The 22,112-nt window shown below is 31.5% G+C and overlaps 2 protein-coding genes across 4 annotated transcripts in view; both read left to right on the top strand.

The window, feature by feature from the left end:
* The window catches only part of LOC139498162 (uncharacterized), a 37,493-nt gene extending 26,126 nt beyond the window's left edge, over window positions 1-11,367 (top strand). For 2 of the 3 annotated variants that reach the window (XM_071286496.1, XM_071286495.1), the window contains exons 13-16: window positions 3,706-3,852; window positions 4,701-4,821; window positions 5,250-5,324; window positions 10,466-11,367. In XM_071286496.1, the coding sequence (XP_071142597.1) occupies window positions 3,706-3,852; window positions 4,701-4,821; window positions 5,250-5,324; window positions 10,466-10,588 (466 nt within the window). In that variant the 3' untranslated portion in view covers window positions 10,589-11,367. The remainder of the gene's footprint in view (window positions 1-3,705; window positions 3,853-4,700; window positions 4,822-5,249; window positions 5,325-10,465) is intronic. The other variant, XM_071286497.1, reaches the window with a different exon arrangement.
* A 7,175-nt stretch (window positions 11,368-18,542) lies between these two features.
* On the top strand, window positions 18,543-20,621 carry LOC139498159 (uncharacterized). The gene has a single exon (XM_071286493.1). It carries the CDS (start codon window positions 18,572-18,574, stop codon window positions 20,504-20,506), a length of 1,935 nt encoding a protein of 644 aa, XP_071142594.1. The 5' UTR covers window positions 18,543-18,571; the 3' UTR covers window positions 20,507-20,621.
* Window positions 20,622-22,112: the final 1,491 nt, after the last annotated feature.

The following is a 22,112-nucleotide window of genomic DNA, read 5'->3' as shown; positions in this document are numbered from 1 at the left end:
TGTATTCAAAGGTAATATCGTTGGTTAGCTTGCTTGTTAGCTGAACCGTGAAGTCATTGTTAGGTCAGGTAAACTATCCTCCTTTAAGAGTAGACTAGTCCGGCAGATAACCAATCTATCTGTCTGTTGGACTAGGCTATTTTGAAAGAAGGGTAGTATACCTGACCTGATAATGAATTCAAGGTTCAGCTAACAAGCAAGCTAACCAAAGATACTACCTTTGGCTACATACTCAATGAAATCTGCTTTAACTTATTTCGGTTTATATCTCTACGGAAGTTGGTAAGTGTTTGAAAATTTAGTTGTTAGAACCTTACAAAACAGACCAAAATTCATCTTTTATTTGGTATTTGACTGTTCAAAAAATCAATAAAAGTCAAATGTTGGCACCTGTCCTAAGTCAGGAATATGGCCTTGCGGTCATAAAACTTTCAAGTCCGTTTTTTGTACTCGTACTCGAAAATCAACCAATCAAAATGCTGGATTTCATGTTTCGAGCACGATTTTTGTGCTCCGAGCACTGAGCAAAGTTTTATGACTTCAACCCCTGATATACAGTAGTTGTCGTCTGTTTATGTAGTTCATACGTGTTTCTCCTTTTTATATAGATTAGACTGTAGGTTTTCCCGTGTTTGAATGGTTTTAAACTAGTCAGTTTTGGGGCCCTTATAGCTTGCTGTTCAGTGTGAGCCAAGGCTCTGTGTCAAAGGCCATACCTTGACCTATAATGGTTTACTTTTATAAATTGTTACTTGGATGGAGAATTGTGTCATTGGCACTCATACCACATCTTCCTATATCTATTATCCATACTAGAACACACCCGTGATATCGCGGGTCCGTGACTTAATTAAAGTATAGAACTATGCGTATTATCTGATAAAGTCATGCCGATTATAAGATGCACAGTTTTCTCTGCTTTAAAAAAGCTTTCTGTTCAAGTTGAACCCGTCGACCTTGAACTTATCAATTATTGGTCATATTAATTATTTGGAAAACAAAAGTGCCTGGAATGAAGTATTTCTTAATCAACAGCATTGTCCTATATTAGTTATTTGATCTTTGATTCGCTGTTTTGCGTCATGCCGGCTAACAGATTGAAAACTGTACCTATACGCCTTAATTTAAGTCCAAATTTTTAGTATTCGTATTGTCATCTTAGAAAGTCATACTGATTAAAATACTACAATAGGGAACAATGTGACAATGGTTGAACTTAGTAGTGTCAACCCTGTGGTTATGACCTGTGTATATAGCAAAATCCTAAATACACCGTATGGTGGTGCGCCTGTTAGATGCGGAACGTACAGTTAAGGTAATAGGTAACAGGTGAATATACTATTGGTATCGGTATCGGATTCGACCCGGAACTTGTTAATTATTGGCAATTTTAATTATGTAGACTGCAAAAGGGTCTGGAGTGGTGTAATTTTTAATCAACACCAATGTCCTATATTAGCTATATATAAAGTTGAATTCTTTAATTTGCCGTTTTTACCTGATGACGGCTGACAAATTGGACCTCGTCATTTTAGTATTATAGATACATGGATACCTGCACTTGCATAAGGTTGATTGATATATGAAGCTGCTCATGTCTAATACCGTACTCATGATTTAATACACTTTTATGAATTGGCAAAATGAGAAATAAAGTTCTCTTAAAAAAAATTTAAACTTGAGTGAATATTAAGGTTGATAGATGATGCTAATTTGTCTTGGCTTTGTACTAATGAAATATAACTTTAAAATAGCAAAACAACAATAATTGGCTCAAAGCTATGATGTACTGTATTGTCAGTAAAACATATACTGCCATTAGGGACATAACTTAAGTAGTGACAGAAATATTATGTAGCAGCTTGTAAAGAGAATTACCAATGATGAAGTCATTACAATTATCCCAAGATAAACCTGATAGGTAACTTATGTCCGAAGCGATGGTTTTAATAGAGTTATGTCCCTTGGAAATATTCATTTTATCCGAAATTGAATTGCATTAAGATTTTGCTCTGAAATATTCGTTTCTCTTTAGATATTTAGAAGAAAAAATTTAAAATACAAACTAAGCTATTAATATTTTTAAGTTATTGTCCAATGCAAGCATCTGAAGAAGAAGAAGAAACGTGGAGCGCGGGAGATTTTGGGACTATGTTATATTTCCTTAAACATGTTAAAGAAAAGCAAGAATTTTAGAAAAAAATGCATTTGCTGAAAATTTATAAATATCAACAATATAACAATTAAGTGTACTGATTCTCTGCATACAACAAAACATGATTAAGTCTAACACAGTATATATATATGCTGAATCATCAAAAAATTTACAAAAATGGATCCAACATAAAATTATACCATTTATGATATTTTTTCGAAGACTTGACATTTTAGAGTCCTGAATCCTTAACCCTTAGACTGCTGCATTGATTTCTATTGTACTTTTGTGTAATGCTGAGTAAAATTTTAATCACTGATGAAATAAACATGTTCACTTACAATTGCTGTATCTTTGTAAATATTGAATATTCATCAATAAAAGTTATATAAAAAAGTATTGTTAGATTCTGTATTTTTAATTTATTTTATTTTTGTGCGAGTCTCTGGTCATGTTTTACCTGTACAGGTGCGAAAATAGGTAAACAAAGGTAAACTTATTTTTTCATGTTTTATTAAACGATCCATCAATGTAAAAGTATCCATGACTTCAGAATTGAACCAATATAGTTTAAAATCTCTTTTAAGAACTAAGTTCCATTGTGATTATCAAAAAATAAAAGTTTCTTCTCAGACCAACGGCCTTTTTGATGCAAATATTTTCCGGTATTTTCCTCCAACTTTCACTGCGCCGACTTTTACTTCCATGTACAAATATATTTACACGACAAGTTCATTTTTAAAGCTTTCATCAATATATAATCTTGACAAACTTAAAGTTCGGGTCTATCGATGTTAGTCAATATTGATTCACATTTGAAAGGCGAAATGATAAACATCGCAAATCCTGTTTCATGTCATCCATTTTGAACAATGTCTGGGAATCCCCGTAATTCTCGCTTTAAAAGTCTTCTGTTTGCAGTTTTGATAGAATACTTTCATTTCTGTCTATTATATCTTCGGTTCTCGTCCAAATCCTTTTAATCGTCCGCCGCTGTTAAATCGTTATCATTGAAATACTTCTGAACGTGTTGGCCATTTCTCCAAACAATGTCCGCCATTTTGTCACTTTTTTCATCAAAAATTTTCACTTTCGGTTTATCGCTTATACCTGATTAAAAGTCAAGAGACACTCGAAAGAACGCAGATTTTAAGCCAATCAGAATCCATACAAGTCGAAACTGCCGCAATCTCATGAATATTGACTCCGCCCATTCCATGGTAACTGTGTAAACAAACGAGTACGGAAAACGACTATAGTCGCGAGTAGCAGTAGCGGACTGTCTTATCGGAACGACAATAGTCGCGCGTAGCAGTCTAAGGGTTAAAACAATTCGCCATTACAGAAAACTTAAGGTCTATGGATAAATTGATTACTTTTGAAATCTTGGTGTACGAACAATGGTTTTTAGGCCAAGGACGCTACATTATATTGTTCCTAAACCAATCAAAATATATTGGTGTACGTTTCACCCACAATGCATTCGATTCTGAAATGGTGAATTGTAGCCTGTGAAATTTTTACTCAACTGTACCTTATGTCTATTGCAGGGAACGACTGTTAATATTTAAGTATAAGTATGGACTGTTTGGTGACATGAGTTCAGTGTTTGACGAACACGTACAGGAGCTTGCTCATGCAAGAAATAATGTTAATGATAATGTAGATATAGGAGAACTTATAAAGCCATCGCTATGGTAAGTATAAATTGAGATTCATATTTGTAAATGTTGCAATACAATATTTCACCTTTTATTTAATGCTGTAAGACAAAATACACTCGTTTTGCTAGTTTCAAAGTCGTGGGTCAAAACAAAATAAGTTGTGATTGTGGTTAAATAAATATAGTAGATGTTTTTATCTTCTCTTAGTAAATATGAGATATCATATGATTGCCCATGAGACAACTATCCAACAAGGACACCAAGATTTGAATGATATATAGGGTCAGTCCCAAGGGTTCACCCCATCCTGATGTTTTGATACCTTGTCAAACTTGTGAAGATCCCAACCCCTAAACCATAAAAATTCTTGTTTGTCATGTTTTAAAAATAGATTGAATGATTTGTGAGGAGGGATAGGACCTTTATCAGGATCCGGGAATTCTTTTTTGAAATTTCGGGATTTTAATTTATTTAAATTTCCGGACCTCAGGATTTCATGTTTTTAAGCCTGGGATTTTAGGTTAATGATATTTGCATTTTTATTATGGGCCAGAAAACTAAAAAAAAATCATCATTGTTTCATTCCTTAAAACAACAAATAGATTTGAATATCATCATAGTATAGAATCAATTACAAAATGTTATTGTAAATTCAAAAATTATTGCATGCATTTATTATTTCATTTTATTATTTTAGACTTAAATGCAGTTTAATTTTTATGATTTTGAGAAAAGTCCTGTTTAATTCATTTAAAATATTACAAATCTGTCCATTTTTCACAATAATAAAAACCTCGCAATAATTTCTGAATTTACAGATTTCAATCAATTCAAATGGCAAACAATTAATTTCATTGGAATAATTCTGTTTATTTTCTAAGGTATTCTGAACTAAAAGAGAAAGCCATTAAAGTGTGTGGTTCTGGTAATGATGTAGAAGATATATTCCACAAGATGGGACGCCATTCTATGATGGATGGAAAATCCATTCACTTAGGAAAGGTAAATTAAATGAATATAAAAGGGGAGCAACTATTAATGAATTGTAAAATTAGGAATATTGTGGGATAGGGGCAAAATCATTGAGAGTGTCAAAGCATAACTAGCAACAACAAAAACAAAACAAAAATAAATGGTCACCTGATGAAGTTAAAACTTTAGTTTTAAAACATTACTTCAATTTGCAAATTTATTACAATTTGTCAAAATCTATATAATGACCTATTGTCTGAGCTAAAAAAAAAATGAAAAAATTTTAAAACATCTTCCAAAACATCTTCCATAACAATGTTAAACCTGAAAGAAATTAAATAACATAGTTCTTGATGACCATAGCCTGAAATTCAAAATAAATACTGTGAGAATTATTTTTCAGGCAAAATTGTAATTATTTTTCTTTTATTGCAAATCAGCTGTTAAACTAATTTCAGGCAAAACTTTGTTTAATTGTGATGTCAATGCCTACCCATGAGATTTGTACAGTAGCTTTTCAAACAGCAATAAAGGTATGTATGAGATACTTAAAAATGTTAAACTTTTTACGGTTCATTCAACCTATGCCAACATTTTGAAATTTAGGTATAAAATTGTGTGAAAAAATGTTGGCATAGGTTGAATAATTTTTTACAGATTAAGTGTTATAAAAACAAAAATTAATTAGGGGCTAATCAATCTACAACCAGTTTAAACGTAGCGTTAAAGAATACTCAATATACATTTTTTATACAAGTATTAGTGAAAATGTAGGTAATTGGGTGTGTTGAGGATCTCTATTTCACAAAGGAATTAGTTTGTTAATTTCATAAAGACTGACTCATGTAAAATATCTATTTTAAATGTTCACTATTAATTCCAACACATACAGAGAATAAGATGAATTTCACTAATGTGATTGTCTCAATAGTCACACTATAAGATATAATGCTACATCTGCACAATCAACTGGTGTCATGTTCAACTTAATCCTTGAGTCTCTAGTATCAGTTTCGCAAAACTATCTCAGGAGTAAGACATGTCTTAGGATGTTTTAACAGCATATTCTAGTCTTAAGTGGGTTTTACAAAGTGGTCCTTAATTTGGACATCTTTTAATGTTTGTCACAAAGTAATGACTCCACGAGAGTTTGTTTATAAAAATTACTCATTTTATATATTAATTTTGCAAATTATCTTATATGATATTATCTTATTATCAATTTGGATGATGGAGTTTCAAATTAGAGACACAAAATGTAACCATAAATCTCACAACTCAATATAATTAATAAAAAAAAAACACAGGGAACTTGCATTTTTTAAAACTAAAACAAAGTAAATAAATGGTGCATTGTCCCACTGGAAAGTTGAACCAAAAAATCACTATTTTTTTAATTTATTTTAAATTTTATATTCTAAAATTACTTTGATTTTAAAAAAAATCTGTTGAAGTATGTTATATTTGTATATTTTGTTGCTTGTTGAAGTATGCTTCATATTAAATACAACAAAATAATGAACAAAAATTTAAAATTTGCACAAATGAAATAGCTTTTTTCTCTTTTTAAAGCAATTGCTTTTATGCTATCGCGTATGGCCATCTTGTGACCCAGATCAGAGACTCCGCCCATATCAAGCCATAGTATTTTGTTAAACAGGCTCCTGGTCTGCCATTCTTTAACACCTATGTATGTTTTCTACTGCAATACATAGCTTGAAACTTTAAAAAAACGTTAGTGGATTTAAGAAGTTTCAGAATATGTTCTTGTAGATGTATTTTTGTATTTAAAGGGTCAACCGTTTGACTATCAAATAACATAGAAGTCCGAGTGAAAAAAAGTACATTTTTATAAATGCGATTCCGTTTTCCTCCGTCCGTACGATGTTTCAACAAAATATGGATTCATTTCAGTTGTTGATTTAGTATTGAAAATTTAACTGAAATATCTCCTATTAAATACGGTTTTATATGTTTAATTTGTGTTTCTTTAAGAGGTCAGGTGCTCTTGTTCATTCATAAAATTATCGTTCATTCATACATTTATCGTAAAATCAAAATCACTACACAGGTTAATGCGTAGTGTCAAATGATTACCTGTAATCTAAAAATAGACAAACTTTGTTTGCGCAAATAATTTAGCGGAACGAAACCCTTGTTGAAAACACATATAAACAATAAGTTCGTTTTCCTTTTCTGTCAAAACTCCGTAATATTTATCGATCACCTTACTAATGAAATGGACCCGTCCAAACGTAGTAGATGCCAAGTCGATCCAGATGAAGAGATATTTCAATTTGGAATTTTCTAGTTACATAGATTGAAAAAAAGTACGTCTTTTTAAATATCATGATCAAAACTTGGTATGCATAACAAATGTCAGATGAAACCATTATCCTCGTCTTTTCAGTGAACAAGTCTACTACGTTTGTTGTCACTCGAAGGTCCACCGTGTTAGCAATTTTATTTCACATGTTTTCGAAATATTGAAGAACATTTTTCGCAATGTTTCCTGAAAATTGATAAATGTCAAAGCCATGTAGAGCTGTTTGTTCTTGTTCGTATAATAAAATTGAGAATGGAAATGGGGAATGTGTCAAAGAGACAACAACCCGACCATAGAAAAACATACAACAACAGAAGGTCACCAACAGGTCTTCAATGCAGCGTAAAATTCCCGCACCCGGAGGCGTCCTTACACTGGCCCTAAACAATACATATACTAGTTCAGTGATAACGATTTAATGTCATGTTTGTCTGTGATGACCCCCCCTTTTCGGGATTGCATGAGAATTATAGTTATCTTGTACCCACATGCACTTGTTTCTATCCATAGGAAGGTCGACTATCCATATAATACTATTTTGGATAGAAACAAGTGCCTGTGCTCGTACCGCATCAGAAGGACATACATGTATATCAACTGAGCAATAATGTTTGGAACAAAGTTTTAAAAATGATGACAAAGTACCATTATGAAAATATTTTTATTAAGCTGAAATATATATTTAGATCTATTCTTTACATGTTAAGTTTATGTCTTGTAAGATATTTTATTTCTTTCCCGTTTTTTAACATTTGCGTCTGGAAAGTTGAAATGTTTTAACTTAATCATTTGTGTTAATGGTTAAATATAAATTAATAATGAAAATTGTTAAAATTAAATCAATAAAGGAAATTATTGCCCAGTTACAAACACTACCAGGGGATAATCCATGATGATTTCTTTTTGAGTTATATGTTTCAGCACATGTATATTTGACCCCAACTTTAGCCTGGTAAACGTGTTGTCTCCTTGTGAAATATAAAACATATTAAAAATGACTTTCTGCTAAAGTCTTTTATTTATATAAAGTTAAAACCTTCTTACTTCTAACTAGACAACACTCATGCCAGGTTTAATTATGATATATATGTGGATGAAAAATAAAAGTCCCCAAACATTAACATGACAGCAATTGCTTTTACAGCCTTTAAGGCTTTGATTTTCTCAAGTATTGTTATATTTAAGCGTTACATTTTAGAAATTTAGTCTATTTTTTATAATTTTTATAATAATATTTAGTTCAACTAAATTTTTCTAGTATCAAGGGTTTTATTTTACAATTTTTGTCTTCTAGAATTTTTTTGATATTTCAATTTTTACTACAACATAATTTTGCAAATTACTTTATTTTTGTTTTGAATTTTTAACTAATTATGAAAAGTAATATTTAATGCTAAAATATACTGACTGTATTTTACCTTTTATTAATTAATATTTGTTATAACAACACCTTTTGTATTTCGTTTGTAGGCATAGGTTGAATATGTTTTTATCAAATGTTGGCATATGTTGAAGACACCGTTAAGGGGAGCTTACTCTGTTAATTGTCATTCTCATTCTCAAAAAGAGTAGGTCCAGTAAGACCCCTTTTTGGCCCCAAAATATAACAGTTTTACAAAATTGTTAAAATGTAAACTTTTAGTTAATATTTATTGGACAGTTGAATGCTTCTGCTACATAAATATGGGCTGTTTTTGACAATACATTGCACATATATCGGGTTGTAGCAGCATTAAGTCAAGCTAAATTACTGAAATCTTCAAAATTCTATCATTTTAGTTAAATTTTAGACGGTTTCCTTGTAAAACGAAAGTGGCCGCATTCCTGTTCATCCATAATATTGAAATGCAAGTTGTATTTTATGATAATACATAACATATATAAAGGTTGTGGATGAACACGGATGCGGCCACTTTCATTTTTGACAAAAACCATCTGAAAAGTGACGTTTTTTGGCATATTTGAGAGATTTTTCATATTTGAGCTTGAATCGGATCGTTTTTAATGACTAAATCAGTTAAAATCTTTCACTTATACTAATTAAATCAAGTGAAATAGACACTTAAGTCTTTAAAAAGTGGTCAAAATCTTTCGTCAGATGAAACTGAAATTTGAGGCCAAAATGAGTCCTTACCGGACCTACTCCTTTCTAGAATCACTGTAAATTCAAAATTTATTGCGTGCATTTATTATTGCGTCTTTGTCATTTTAGATTAAAATGCAATATAAAATCCTGTTAAATTCATATTAAAAATTAAAAACTCCAGTTTAAATTATTGCGATTATAAACCTGTCGCATTTTTCGCAATAATAAAAACATTGCAACAATTTCCAGAATGACCATGAACCCAGGAACAAAAATTCCACAATTTTTAACTCATTATGAAAACAAATTTCGTTTAAAATAGGATGGTTTGGTTGGTGGATTTCTTCCTTTAAAATTGCCTGATAAATACAAAAACACTAGCTGGCATTTAATTCATGATATTAAGGGTTATGTAACAATTTATAGTTCCTCACAGATTCAGGGCTTCATATATCTTTGGCTTTCATATTTTGGGGTGTGAGTATTTGTGATGAATGTAAAGGAAATGAACAATTTTGAAAGCACCACATTTATAAAGTGTTATTTTGAGTAAGATATCCTTATCTGTCAAAGTTCTTAATTAAACCCAATATAAGTTGTAAAAACTTTGCGGTATGGGCTTTGCTCATTGTTGAAGGCCGTACGGTGACCTATAGTTGTTAATGTCTGTGTCATTTTTGTCTTTTGTGGATAGTTGTCTCATTGGCAATCATACCACATATTCTTTTTTATATTGTAAGAAATTAGGGTTTAAGATGCTCATTCAGTCCATTAACTAAATAAAGGCTTATTAACATGTTACAAGGTTACGTAACAACAGTTTTGTAAGTACTCAATATTTTTCAGTCTTGGTCTTATAGTAGAAATGGTTCAGAGTAAAACATGATGAAGTTTAAATTATAAAGTATTAGTCCAAAATTGAACATCTTATTCTTCAGTGTATTCAATTAAGACATGACTATTGTATTTTTAAGCTTTGGCAGAGCATCAATTTGTGATTTGATGGTCGCAAATTAAGTTTGTTTGGGACATGTTAGCAGACTACTTGAAATACAATATTTTTATCTCCATTTTAATGAAACTGACAGAAAATAATGTCAAATCATACATTTAAAATCTGTCATTTGTTGTCTGGGTTTACACTTGTTTTCATAACATCAATTGTGAATTGATGTCATGATAATTGGTGATGTTATCCAATCAAAATGAACAGTACAAACAATGTTGCATTAGAATATTAATTCTTTATTTACTATTTGTAGTTTGTCCTGGAAAGAATAATGCTCCATGACCTAAGAAACTTACAAGATTGGTTACAACTAAGGAAGGTCCCATACAATGTATATGACAGCAAAGATACCAGGAGAGATATTCTTAAAGTGTAATGGATGTATAACTTAATTCAATTATTAAAATATAATATTATTTTTTATATTGATTTATACAACTTTTGAGGAGTCTTTTAGATTTTTTTCAAATTAATACCCAATTTAGAAAATGTTTTGTGAACTCCAAAAAATCTACCTAAACTGCTCATTTCACTTGGATTTGTAATTTATCTATAATGTAATGAGCCAAAGTTCTGTAAAATCTGTTTATTTATTATTAAGAAAAAAAATAGAAAAAATAAAATCTTTGCTATTCAATTTAAAAAAAAAGTTTGCTTGAATTCTTCATATCTTTAAATTGATGATTGATACATGTTCAAGTGCTTGGCCTATTTTGTAAGAATTCGATTACTTTTAATATCAACATATTTTTTCCAATAAACTTTATTGAATCTTGAAAGAAAGTACTCTTGTACAGTTTATTTTTTCTTTCTGGTGCTAACAGTATTTGTCCTTATTTTGAAGGAAAATGGTGCTCGTCAAATATGATATTGGTGCTTAATTTGTTATAATTTATTGTTTTTTATCACTGAAGTCAATAAAGTGCAATATTGATTGTTATTATATACTTATTGTTTATAAGAGATTTTATACCATTGCTTTACATTTGTTATACAAATTAATGTGATTTATATAACAGTTTTTGTATTGTTTTATGATATGTATAAAATGTTATTTATAATTATAGTTAATGAAGTATCAATTTTACAAATTTTTTATGACATGTTCATGTTTGTTTTATCTTTTTTAAATCATTAAATGGAAGAACTAACTAATTGTTCATTGTATATTTAAACCAAAATGGCTGAATGGTTGGTCAATGGTTTTTTTTAAACCAATAAAATAGTTATTGTGGATTCAGTATTAATTGTTGGATATCAATTTTTGTGCGTACAAGTGAACTACAAAATAAAGTATTCAGGGAATGACATATTTTATAAAGGCAACCAGGAAATTAAATGTATCCATGTACATTCAAGTTTTCACTTTAATTCACAAAAATTGGACCCACAAAAAAAAATCACAGTTATCAAATATGATTATATGGAGAAACACAAATCATTTCTATTATTTCAGGTTTGCAATAAATTTTATCACCTAGCATACACACATAAATCAACCTTTTCTTGTGTCCCACTTTTTATAAATTGAAAATTACATACAACCATCACTTTTTCAAAACAAGACTTAAGACAACAGTTTTTCAGCAACTTTTGTATAAACAAAAAAAGCTTTAAATTTTAACTTGGAATTAAGGCTCCTGTTACTGTTTTTTATTACCAAAAGCAAGTTAAAACATTTTATAGTGTTTTATATAAGAAATTAAAATATCAATACTTAAAAACAAATTAGACCAATAAGACTTAAGTTACTATTTTTTTAAAACCATATTTGTTGAATCCATTTAGATACGCTGGTTCAAAATGTGATATTTATTGTGTTTTGCGTTATCTTTGTATGGTGTTTTTGTTAAAATTTTACATTACTTTGGAAAAATTGTTAAACTTTTACATTGTTTTTTGTCTATTTTTAAAGTACAACATTTAGTATTATTATTCTCCATTATTGAATAAAAAATCAATTTGTTCACTTTGTTTTTGTATTACTTCATCTCCCTTATGGTTATTCTTACAAAATTGCTTTGAAAAATCTTTATACTCATATCCATTAGTTTGAACTTTTAATTTTGCCATTTGATTAGGGTCTTTCTGTTTTGAATTTTCCTCGAAATTCAATATTTTTGTGATTTTTTCTTTTTTCACTCCATTTCACATATTTGTCATTTTGCGTTTATATATTTTACACAAATGTAGCATGGTGAATGGTTTTAGGAAAAACATTAGTTGTTATGAGCCTTTTGTAAATAAGGTGTGTTTGACTCAAATCTTATTTGAAGTGGATTGTCAGTTTTCCTGTCGAAGGTTAGTTATTCTCCCTAGGCACTCCAAACTTTCTCCACTTTTCCTGTCGAAGGTCAGTTATTCTCCCTAGGCACTCCAAACTTTCTCCACTTTTCCTGTCGAAGGTCAGTTATTCTCCCTAGGCACTCCAAACTTTCTTCACTTTTCCTGTCGAAGGTCAGTAATTTTCCATAGGCACTCCAAACTTTCCCCACTTTTCCTGTCAAAGGTCAGTTATTCTCCATAGGCACTCCAAACTTTCCCCACTTTTCCTGTCGAAGGTCAGTTATTCTCCCTAGGCACTCCAAACTTTCTCCACTTTTCCTGTCGAAGGTCAGTTATTCTCCCTAGGCACTCCAAACTTTCTCCACTTTTCCTGTCGAAGGTCAGTTATTCTCCATAGGCACTCCAAACTTTCCCCACTTTTCCTGTCGAAGGTCAGTTATTCTCCATAGGCACTCCAAACTTTCTCCACTTTTCCTGTCGAAGGTCAGTTATTCTCCCTAGGCACTCCAAACTTTCTCCACTCAACAAAAACAACAAATTTAATAAAAAAATTTCCTCTCAATACTATCTTTTGATTGTAAGAAGCTTCTGGATAGTTTATGAATCTAATAAATGTTTTAAAAACTTTAAATGCAGACTGTACATGTAATGATAACTGGAAGACAAACTTAAGTCCATTTATAAGTAAAATACAGAAAAAAACAAAATTTACTTCTAGATACTAGCTTTTGATCATAAACAAGCTTCTGTCCAAGTTTGGTACAAATCCAGGATGGTTCAAGAAAGTTATTTTATAAGTAAAATATGGACAAAACAGATAATTTTTTTACAAAATTTACTTCTGGATACTATCTTATGATCATAAACAAGCTTCTGTCCAAGTTTGGTAGAAAACCAGGTTAGTTGAAGAAAGTTATTAAAATTTCAAAAACTTTAACCACAGAGTGAATATTTGTGGACGATGACGGAATGTAGGATCACTATGTCTCGCTTTTTCGACAAAAGTCGAAGGCTCGACAATAATACCCTTTGAGACTACCATTTCATGCCTGTACCAAGTCAGGAATATGACAGTTGTCATCCATTTGTTTGATGTGTTTGAGCTTTTGATTTTGCCATTTGATTAGGGACTTTCATTTTTAGCTCACCTGGCCCAAAGAGCCAAGTGAGCTTTTGTCATCACTTGGCGTCCGTCGTCTGTCGTCGGCGTAAACTTTTTATATTTTGAACTTATTCTAGAGAACCACTGAATGGAATGAAACCAAACATGGCATGAATGTTCCTTATGAGGTGCTGAACAAGAGTTGTTACTTTGTAGTCGATCCATCATCCAAGATGGCCACCAGTGGGGGACTTCGTTTAACACGGCCCTATGGGAAAGGCATATAAATGACTTCTTTTAGAGAACCACTAAATGGAATGAAACCAAACATAGTATGATTGTTCCTTATGAGGTGCTGACCAAGTGTTGTTACTTTGTAGCTGATCCATCATCCAAAATGGCCGCCAGCGGGGGACTTAGTTTAACATAGGACCCTATGGGAAATGCATACAACTAACTTCTTTTAGAAAACCACTGAATGGAATGAAACCAAACATGGCATGCATGTTCCTTATGAGTTGTTGACCAAGTGTTGTTACTTTGTAACTAATCCATCATCCAAGATGGCCGCCAGTGGGGGACTTAGTTTAACATAGGACCCTATTGGAAATGCATACAAATGACTTCTTTTAGAGAACCACTGAATGGAATGAAACCAAAAATAGTATGAATGTTCCTTGTGAGGTGCTGACCAAGTGTTGTTATTTTGTCGCCGACCCAACATCCAAGATGACCGCCAGTGGGGTGACTTGGTTTAACATAGGACCCTACGGGAAATGCATACAAATGACTTCTATGAGAGAACCACTGAATTGAATGAAACCAAACATAGCATGAATGCTCCTTATGAAGTGCTGCCCAAGTGTTGTTACTTTGTAGCCGATCCATCACCCAAGATGGCCACCAGCGAGGGGCTTAGTTTAACATAGGACCCTACGGGAAATTCATACATAAGTCTTGTACTAGAGAACCACTGAATTGAATAAAACCAAACATAGCATGAATGCTCCTTTCCTAATCAGGTGCTGGCTAAGTGTTTTTACTTTGTAGCCAAATTTTATCTTTTTTGTATTATTTCAAAAAAAGTAGAGTCAGGTGAGCGATACAGGCTCTTGGGAGCCTCTAGTTGAATTTTCCTCGGAGTTCAGTTTTTTTTTGTGATTTTACCCTTTTCCAACGAAACAAAACCAATTTTAGGGATAGTTAATCAAGTTAAAAAAAACACCAAAAGAGATGAAACTAGTATGTACTAACATTTGCACTATGGTCGAAACTCTTCTGAAATTGAAAAGAAGCTGTTTATTAGACATGTTAGATACAAGATTATATCAGCAGTAGGGAACTATTCCTATGACTTTTTCATTTTTTACCGATTAGATGATAAAAAAAAATTGAGTCAAGGTTTACAATTTTTAGACAACATTATTTGTTTAACCAACCTAGAATTTAAGGAAACTTTAGTATATTGTGATAACAGAATTCATGAAGCAACGATTTTAAAACAACAGTATTTTTCTCATCAATTCACTCTGGTTTTAGTAATTTTTTCACTATTTATTGTCATTTGTCTAATAACTAGTGTTTTTTACACTGATATATGTGATACCAACAATTTAAGGTGAGACAAAACGTTCCGTGGTAACCGTGATTGATTTTTTTTTTAAATTCATAAATCAAATGATTCTACCAACAAGCAATCATGGTTATCATACCTGTAATAAGAACACTACCATTTGTTACCACGTTGACAACTCGTATATTTAGAAAAATTTGGTAAAACATGCCTAATATGCAAATTATTTCAAATATCGGCAGGAATTTTTTCATGTAACCATATTTTACTAATAAATGGACTAAACTTTCCATCATGTAATCATGTTAAGGTGGTATGGGTGTCTTTCGCCATCTTGGATTGTAAAAAACAGAGAATCTAAGGTCCATATTTTCTATCAAATTAGCAAAATTTGATGCAAGAATGCAGATATTTCATGTGTTTTTACATTTAAAAGATCCAATTGATAAGGATATAACTTATAAATATAAATATATGTACAAGTGTAGATTATTTTTGGTTGTTTTTAAATCTTTTGAAATTGTCATTTTAAGGGGAGGTAACTCTAAAACAGTGCATTTTCTGTTGGATTGTTCATGGAATTTTCCTACTTTGTATTTTAGCCGGAAAAAACGCACGGTGACCCTATCTTTTCTTTTGATATTATCAAAGCATTGTTTGAAAGCTATATTTTCCTAATTTATTTTACAATTCTATCATTTGGTTTAGTTTCTATTCACAAAATGGTGTTTTTTCCTGTATAATCCATACAAAATGTGTCATTTTGTCACGACCCATAGCTTGAAAAAATGCACGGTGACCTATCATTTTTATGATATTTTTTAACATGTATCAATAGATACTACATTTTGGCAAAGTATGAACAAATTCTATCATTTTTATTTTAGACTCCTATACCACCTTAAGAATGTACTTGGGTGAAATTAAATAAATCAAGAATCAAAAATTGACACTATAAGCTGTAAGAGCATCGGTTAACAATCAAAATAAGCTAAAATAATTGATAGGTCATGGAGCTCCTTTTCGAGATATTTGATATTTAAAATATGGCAAAAAGGATGACTCAGACTTTTACCTTATATTTGCATTGATATTATTTGGGTCTCAAATCAAAAGAAAGAAAATCAACAATTTGCTATAATTTTGGTAAATGACCTATTATGAGCTATTAAATCTTGTATGAAAAAATAAATGAGTGTTATACATGTTATAGGGCAAAGTATTTTACGTTGTATTGTATGGAAAACACCAAGGAGTCCCGAACATTTGGCACAAATGCAAAAACTAAGTACATCTGTAAGCAACCCGGGCAGCAATCAATCAATCAATCATCATGTAAAACTAACATACATAGAATTTAACTTGAAACCTTGGATCAAGATAAAAATGTTTAAACTTAAAAAATCATCCTGTTTTACAAATGTACTGTTAAATTGACTTAGTTTTTGGCAGATTGCATTATGCTAGTACTTTTAAACTGACGACATCAATATCAGTTTAAAAAAGTGCAATGTTATAAATTTTAAATAAAGGGGCACTAGCTACGAGATATATAAAAAAATCTAATATCTTTTTTTATTTGCTCAATCAATAATGAAATGCATATAGTGAAATAATAATTAGCTTTGACAAAATGTTTGAGAAGCCAGTATGGTTCAATCATTGTCAAAATAAGCTAAAAATCATTTATTTTTAATTATTCACTTGCAAGTGAATAATTCGTCCTCATTGAATCCGTATTCATGTGAACTTCAATATTACCTCTTAGCTTGAGATGGATAACACGTGAATTGTATGTGTAAAGTTATTTAAAGGAAAAGAATGTAAACATTGAAAGTGAAACAAAGATTTGATTGACTGATCTGATCCATAAAAAATCATTCTTTTACAGGTAAAAACGATATTAAGCATTTTATTTTTCATCTATAAAATGAAATTAAATAGATATAGAATAATCTATCAGCACCAGTTTGCTTAATCTATTTATATCTATATTTATGTTTACATCGCTTATATGGTCAGGGCATGATTTTAAAGGTCATTTCGATAATTAATTATAACACTATAGATGGCGTTTGGACTAAAATACACACGAAACGAAGCTACTATTCTCCTGCTCGTGCCCTGTTTATTATTTATTTTAGACTTTTAATAGTTTGGATAAATATTTTATATTGTTATAAATAAAATATGAACTTTTGAATTAAATCGGTGAACATGAATTTGACAGCTAGTGCCCCTTTAATAATCATTAACTGTATTTATATATCTTTGGCTCTTTTCGTCTGAACAATATAATTCTTATTTTTATGACATGGTATCCCCCAATATTATTTTGCCTGTAATCAGCAATTTATAAGAGATAAGTATTTCCATTCTAGTAGGTTTTGATGCTATTATATATAAAAAAAAGAAGATGTGGTATGATTGCCAAAGAGACATATTACCATCTTTTATTTAAATAAAGAGACTATAATTTACAACAATTTTTCAAACACACAAAATGGTAATTTATCGAATAATGTTTTAAATTACTATATGAAATTATACCACATGCATCGTTGTATTAAAACGAGTCAACATTTTCTCAGTATAATTTCTGGAGATGTATCAGTGCTTACATTTCATTCAACTTGAAATTTACGATACTCCTGTAACCATTGTAACATGTGTAAGTAGGAAGACTGGATTATTTCATCTTATTCTCAAAATTGACATTTTTTGTATATTGCACTTTATGTTCGTTGGAAATTTAAATTATATGAAAAGTTAACCATGTTAACAATATAATTAACCTTTTTTCGAATTCTTCTTAATAATTTAGAATGGGTGCAATTTAAGGTGCAATTAAAACATACATATCATTTAAATCTAATGACGAAGCTGAGCCTTGAAAGATTCAGGACTCGGGGCGCAGACAGTAGAGTTTGGCAAGGTGTTCCACTCTCTGATTGTTCTAGGATGAAGGACTCCTTCCGTACAGTTGTTTTACATGATGGTATTCTTAGTGCCTTTTCGTTGTTATTTTTTGGAAGGGCTTTCGATCAATCGATATTAGCTTACTGGATGTATCAACTTTGACAAAGTTGTTCTGTAGCTTATACATCATTGTTAATTAAATCTTCTTTCTTCATTGTGGTTTGCTAGTATTTGTTTTGTTCAATTAGATTTTTATTTGAAGATCTTTGAAGAAGATAACATGGATAAAATACAAATTGAAGTTAGATTAGTTTCTCACAGATACATCACGTGGGATTACTTGGCGTTTTAATGATAAACTTTAAGTGTAGTCAACACTACTTTTAAATCTAAATATCATGTGACTAACAGTGAAAAACAATGAACTTTAAACCAGGTAGTTTATGTTAACCAGGTAGTAAGAGATATATACAAAGAAAATGGCGTCATTACAAGTCGCACAGAAAGCCAAAGTGGAAAAAGATTATGATGATTTATTGACTTGCTCAATATGCCTAGAAACTTTTAGAAATCCTAAGTATCTGCCGTGTCTGCACACGTTTTGTGAGTTGTGTATTAATACTTATATTCTGTCAATTGTTAAAGAAGAAAAATCCGTTGGATTCAAATGTCCCGTCTGTCGAAATCTAGTCCCGATCAATGAAAGTCAAGGTAAACCAGAAACATGGGCTAGACAATTACCAGGTAATCATTTTATAGTCTCAATGATTGATAGAAAAGCGATACAGAAATCGGAAAAGCTTTGCGATACATGTGAACAGAAAAACGTTTCACAATTGGCTGTATCGTTTTGCACTGTATGCGAAGAAACATATTGCGAACCCTGCGAAGCTAATCATAAGTTATATAAAATATCAAGAAATCACAAAATAATGTCAATTCAAAAGATAGACGAATTCACGGCTTCATCTACAAATTTCGGGCTAGTGAGTTGTGACGAACATCCGGAAAAGAATATTGAAATATTTTGCAAGGATCACTCGAAACCATGTTGCACGGTTTGTGCCACTGTTCATCATAGAAAATGTGAACAGGTTGTCACCGTAGACAAAGCAACTTCTGGTGTTAAACAATCAACAAAAGCACGAGAACTCATGGTGAAATTAACAGAAACCAGTGACAAATTAGGGAAAGGTATTATAAACCATAAAGACAACATTACAACTTTTGATGAAGGTATTGAAGTTGCCCTGACTGATATCAAATCCCAAAAGGATAATATTATCAGACGTTTAAATGAACTTGAACTTCAGTTGCAGAACGAAACGCATGATACGAAGAAAAAGATATCTCTAAAAATGTTCGATGAAGCTACTGCAATGTCAAGCCTGAAAAGCACTGTTGATAACTGGAAAAAGATCTTTGAAGCATGCACTCTGCAAGGTTCCGACCTCCAAGTCCTGATAAAAATGGACGAAATTTCAAGTAGAGTACCTCAGATTGAGAACGATATATCAAAGGTAGAACGTGAAATAAAGGACGTGTCGGTATCATTCAAACAAGAAGTCATAACGTTAAACTGTCTCGGTAGTTTAAAGGTTACAGAAAGATCAGTACACCTAGAAACTGGTTTAAAGAAAGTTAATTTCCATTCAGGTTGTGTTAAAGTTCTAGCAACCATTAACGTTGATGTAAACAAAGGTGTTCAACGAATGTTAAGCGGAGTTTTTATCGATGATAATATCATTCTGACAGACAGAGTGAATTGCAGAATACTGCGCTGCGATCTAAATGGATTAACGAAAGAGGAATTTAAAATTGAAAGTCAACCAACCGACGTTGCAAGAATGAGTGATAAAAAAATAGCCGTTGCTTCGGATTCACGCAAAGTGTTTACACTGAACCTTGATCCATTTAGCTTAATTCGTACGTTTGATATTGACGCCCCTGTTTGGGGCCTATGTTATCTAGATGGAGAGTTTATAACGGCTAATGGTAGGACTATAACCTGGATGAATTCTGAAACTTGTCAACAAATGAAAGTTTTTAAATCGGGGGTAGACACACGATTTGTCGCTTGTTACGAGAAAGACGAATACATATATATGAATGGCTGCAATTCCGTTTGCTTCAAATCGTCAAAAGGCAGAGGATTTGAATATAGTAATAGCCAATTAGGTTATTCTTACAGCCAGGACATGGACTATGACATGAACATTTACGTCACTGGTTATTCATATAAAAATATTCATCAGCTGTCATCTACCGGTCAACTTATAAGAATCATTCCTACATCTCAAATAGACCCGACTATATCAGATAATCCCTGGGTACTTCGATTTCAACCAAACAGTAATAAATTTTTGTTGACATTTTATGGTACTGGAAAAGTTCTCATTTGTGAAATTACCTAAAACATATCCATGATATACTCTACTGAGCATAGTAAGGAGTAAGATACTGTACTGTAGAGCAATGAATAGTATTCGCATTATAATCATATAGATTAAAAAAATGATTATTAACAAACATAGTATTACGTTGTTTTTCACATCTTACTGGTTTATTCATTTGTACAGTGGATCAAAATTTGTACAAAATATCTTACTTCTGTTCGTTTTCAGGCTAAATCCGGAACTAATTTTTAAATGTATTTGAAGACAGTAACGTAATTTTTACATTTTCGCTTACTTTCAGACCTTGATTGAAAAAACATAGAACATAACAAAAGAGACAATGAAAAATCTGAAGTAACAATACGACAATACAACGATCAAACGGAAAAACGACGTAGAGACTAACAACGGTTTATTAACATTGCATAACATTAAACAAAGAATTTGACAACACGAACACCATCAAAACTGGTGATGATCTTAAGACTCCTACAAAGTAAGCATATATCCTGTTCCCTGTTGATCATGACTCGTGAAAAAGGCAAACCAAATTGTGATAGCGCAATCAGTCTTGTCACAATCAAGATAAAGTGAAGTGTTGCTACGACTGGGATATTGCTTTTCGCTATTGTGTTTTTGTTTATAATATATACCCATGAAGAATTTATTATTTTTCATTTGAACTTTTTTTCAAGCAGTCTAACCATTTAGTGAAGGTTTCACAGTTCTACAATCTTTTGATACCTAAATTATTGGCACTGCACATGGTAATATTTTTCTCTGACTGTTTATGACGTCTTTACACTAAAGCCATTGAGTGTTAACTACGTTTTGTTAGACATTTTATTCTATGAAACATGAGTAGTCAGCACTCGGTGTTGACATGAATATCATTTACATGGTACTTTTTTTCATAAATTAACTGTTTACAAAAGTATGAATTATTCGAAATGGTACCTTTGATAACTATTATAACTATTTTTGATCTGAGCGTCACTAATGAGCCTTATGGTGCATGTAAAATTATGTGTATGTATCTTATAAGCTGTATTGCTTTCGGAATAAAGTATTATTATTATGTAGACGAAACGCGCGTCTGTCGTATCAAATTAAAGGCCTAGTACCTTTGATAACTACCGGTATTTTATTAGTTGTTATTGGCGTGGAACTAACTGCCACTACATACTCTCAAATCTGCATGCAGTATCTTTTTTACTGGGAGGGATGTTTGATTTCTATGCAACGTACGTTCGGTCTGTATTTTGTTGTTTTTCTTCTTTTTATCGATCTGACTACTTAAGACATGTTCAGCTGATTTTTGTAGCTTATGTTTGACTGTTACGCTACTGTTCCAGATAACGGAGACGACAAGACACCAACAAAACTGTTTAACCCTCCGATATTCTGTATGTGCCTGTTGTAAGTCTGGACATCGAAATTAGTTGTTGCCTTTGAAACGTTTTACATTTGTCATTTTGGGCCATTTATAGTTAGTTTACTAAGAGGTTTAGCACTTTCTCATTGTTGAAGGACGTACGGTGTCCTATAGTTAACTTTATTGTAACTTGGTCTCTAGTGAAGAGTTGTCTCATTCGCCATTATACAACAAACTCTTATCTGTATG

This window comes from Mytilus edulis, chromosome 12, assembly GCF_963676685.1.
Source record: "Mytilus edulis chromosome 12, xbMytEdul2.2, whole genome shotgun sequence".
NCBI lineage: Eukaryota > Metazoa > Mollusca > Bivalvia > Mytilida > Mytilidae > Mytilus > Mytilus edulis.
Note: the sequence above shows the minus strand (reverse complement) of the source record. Positions and strands in the feature narration are given on the sequence as shown.

Coding starts and splice junctions, on each gene's coding strand:
- LOC139498159 (XM_071286493.1), top strand. CDS start 18,572: ATGGCGTCATTACAAGTCGCACAGAAAGCCAAAGTGGAAAAAGATTAT.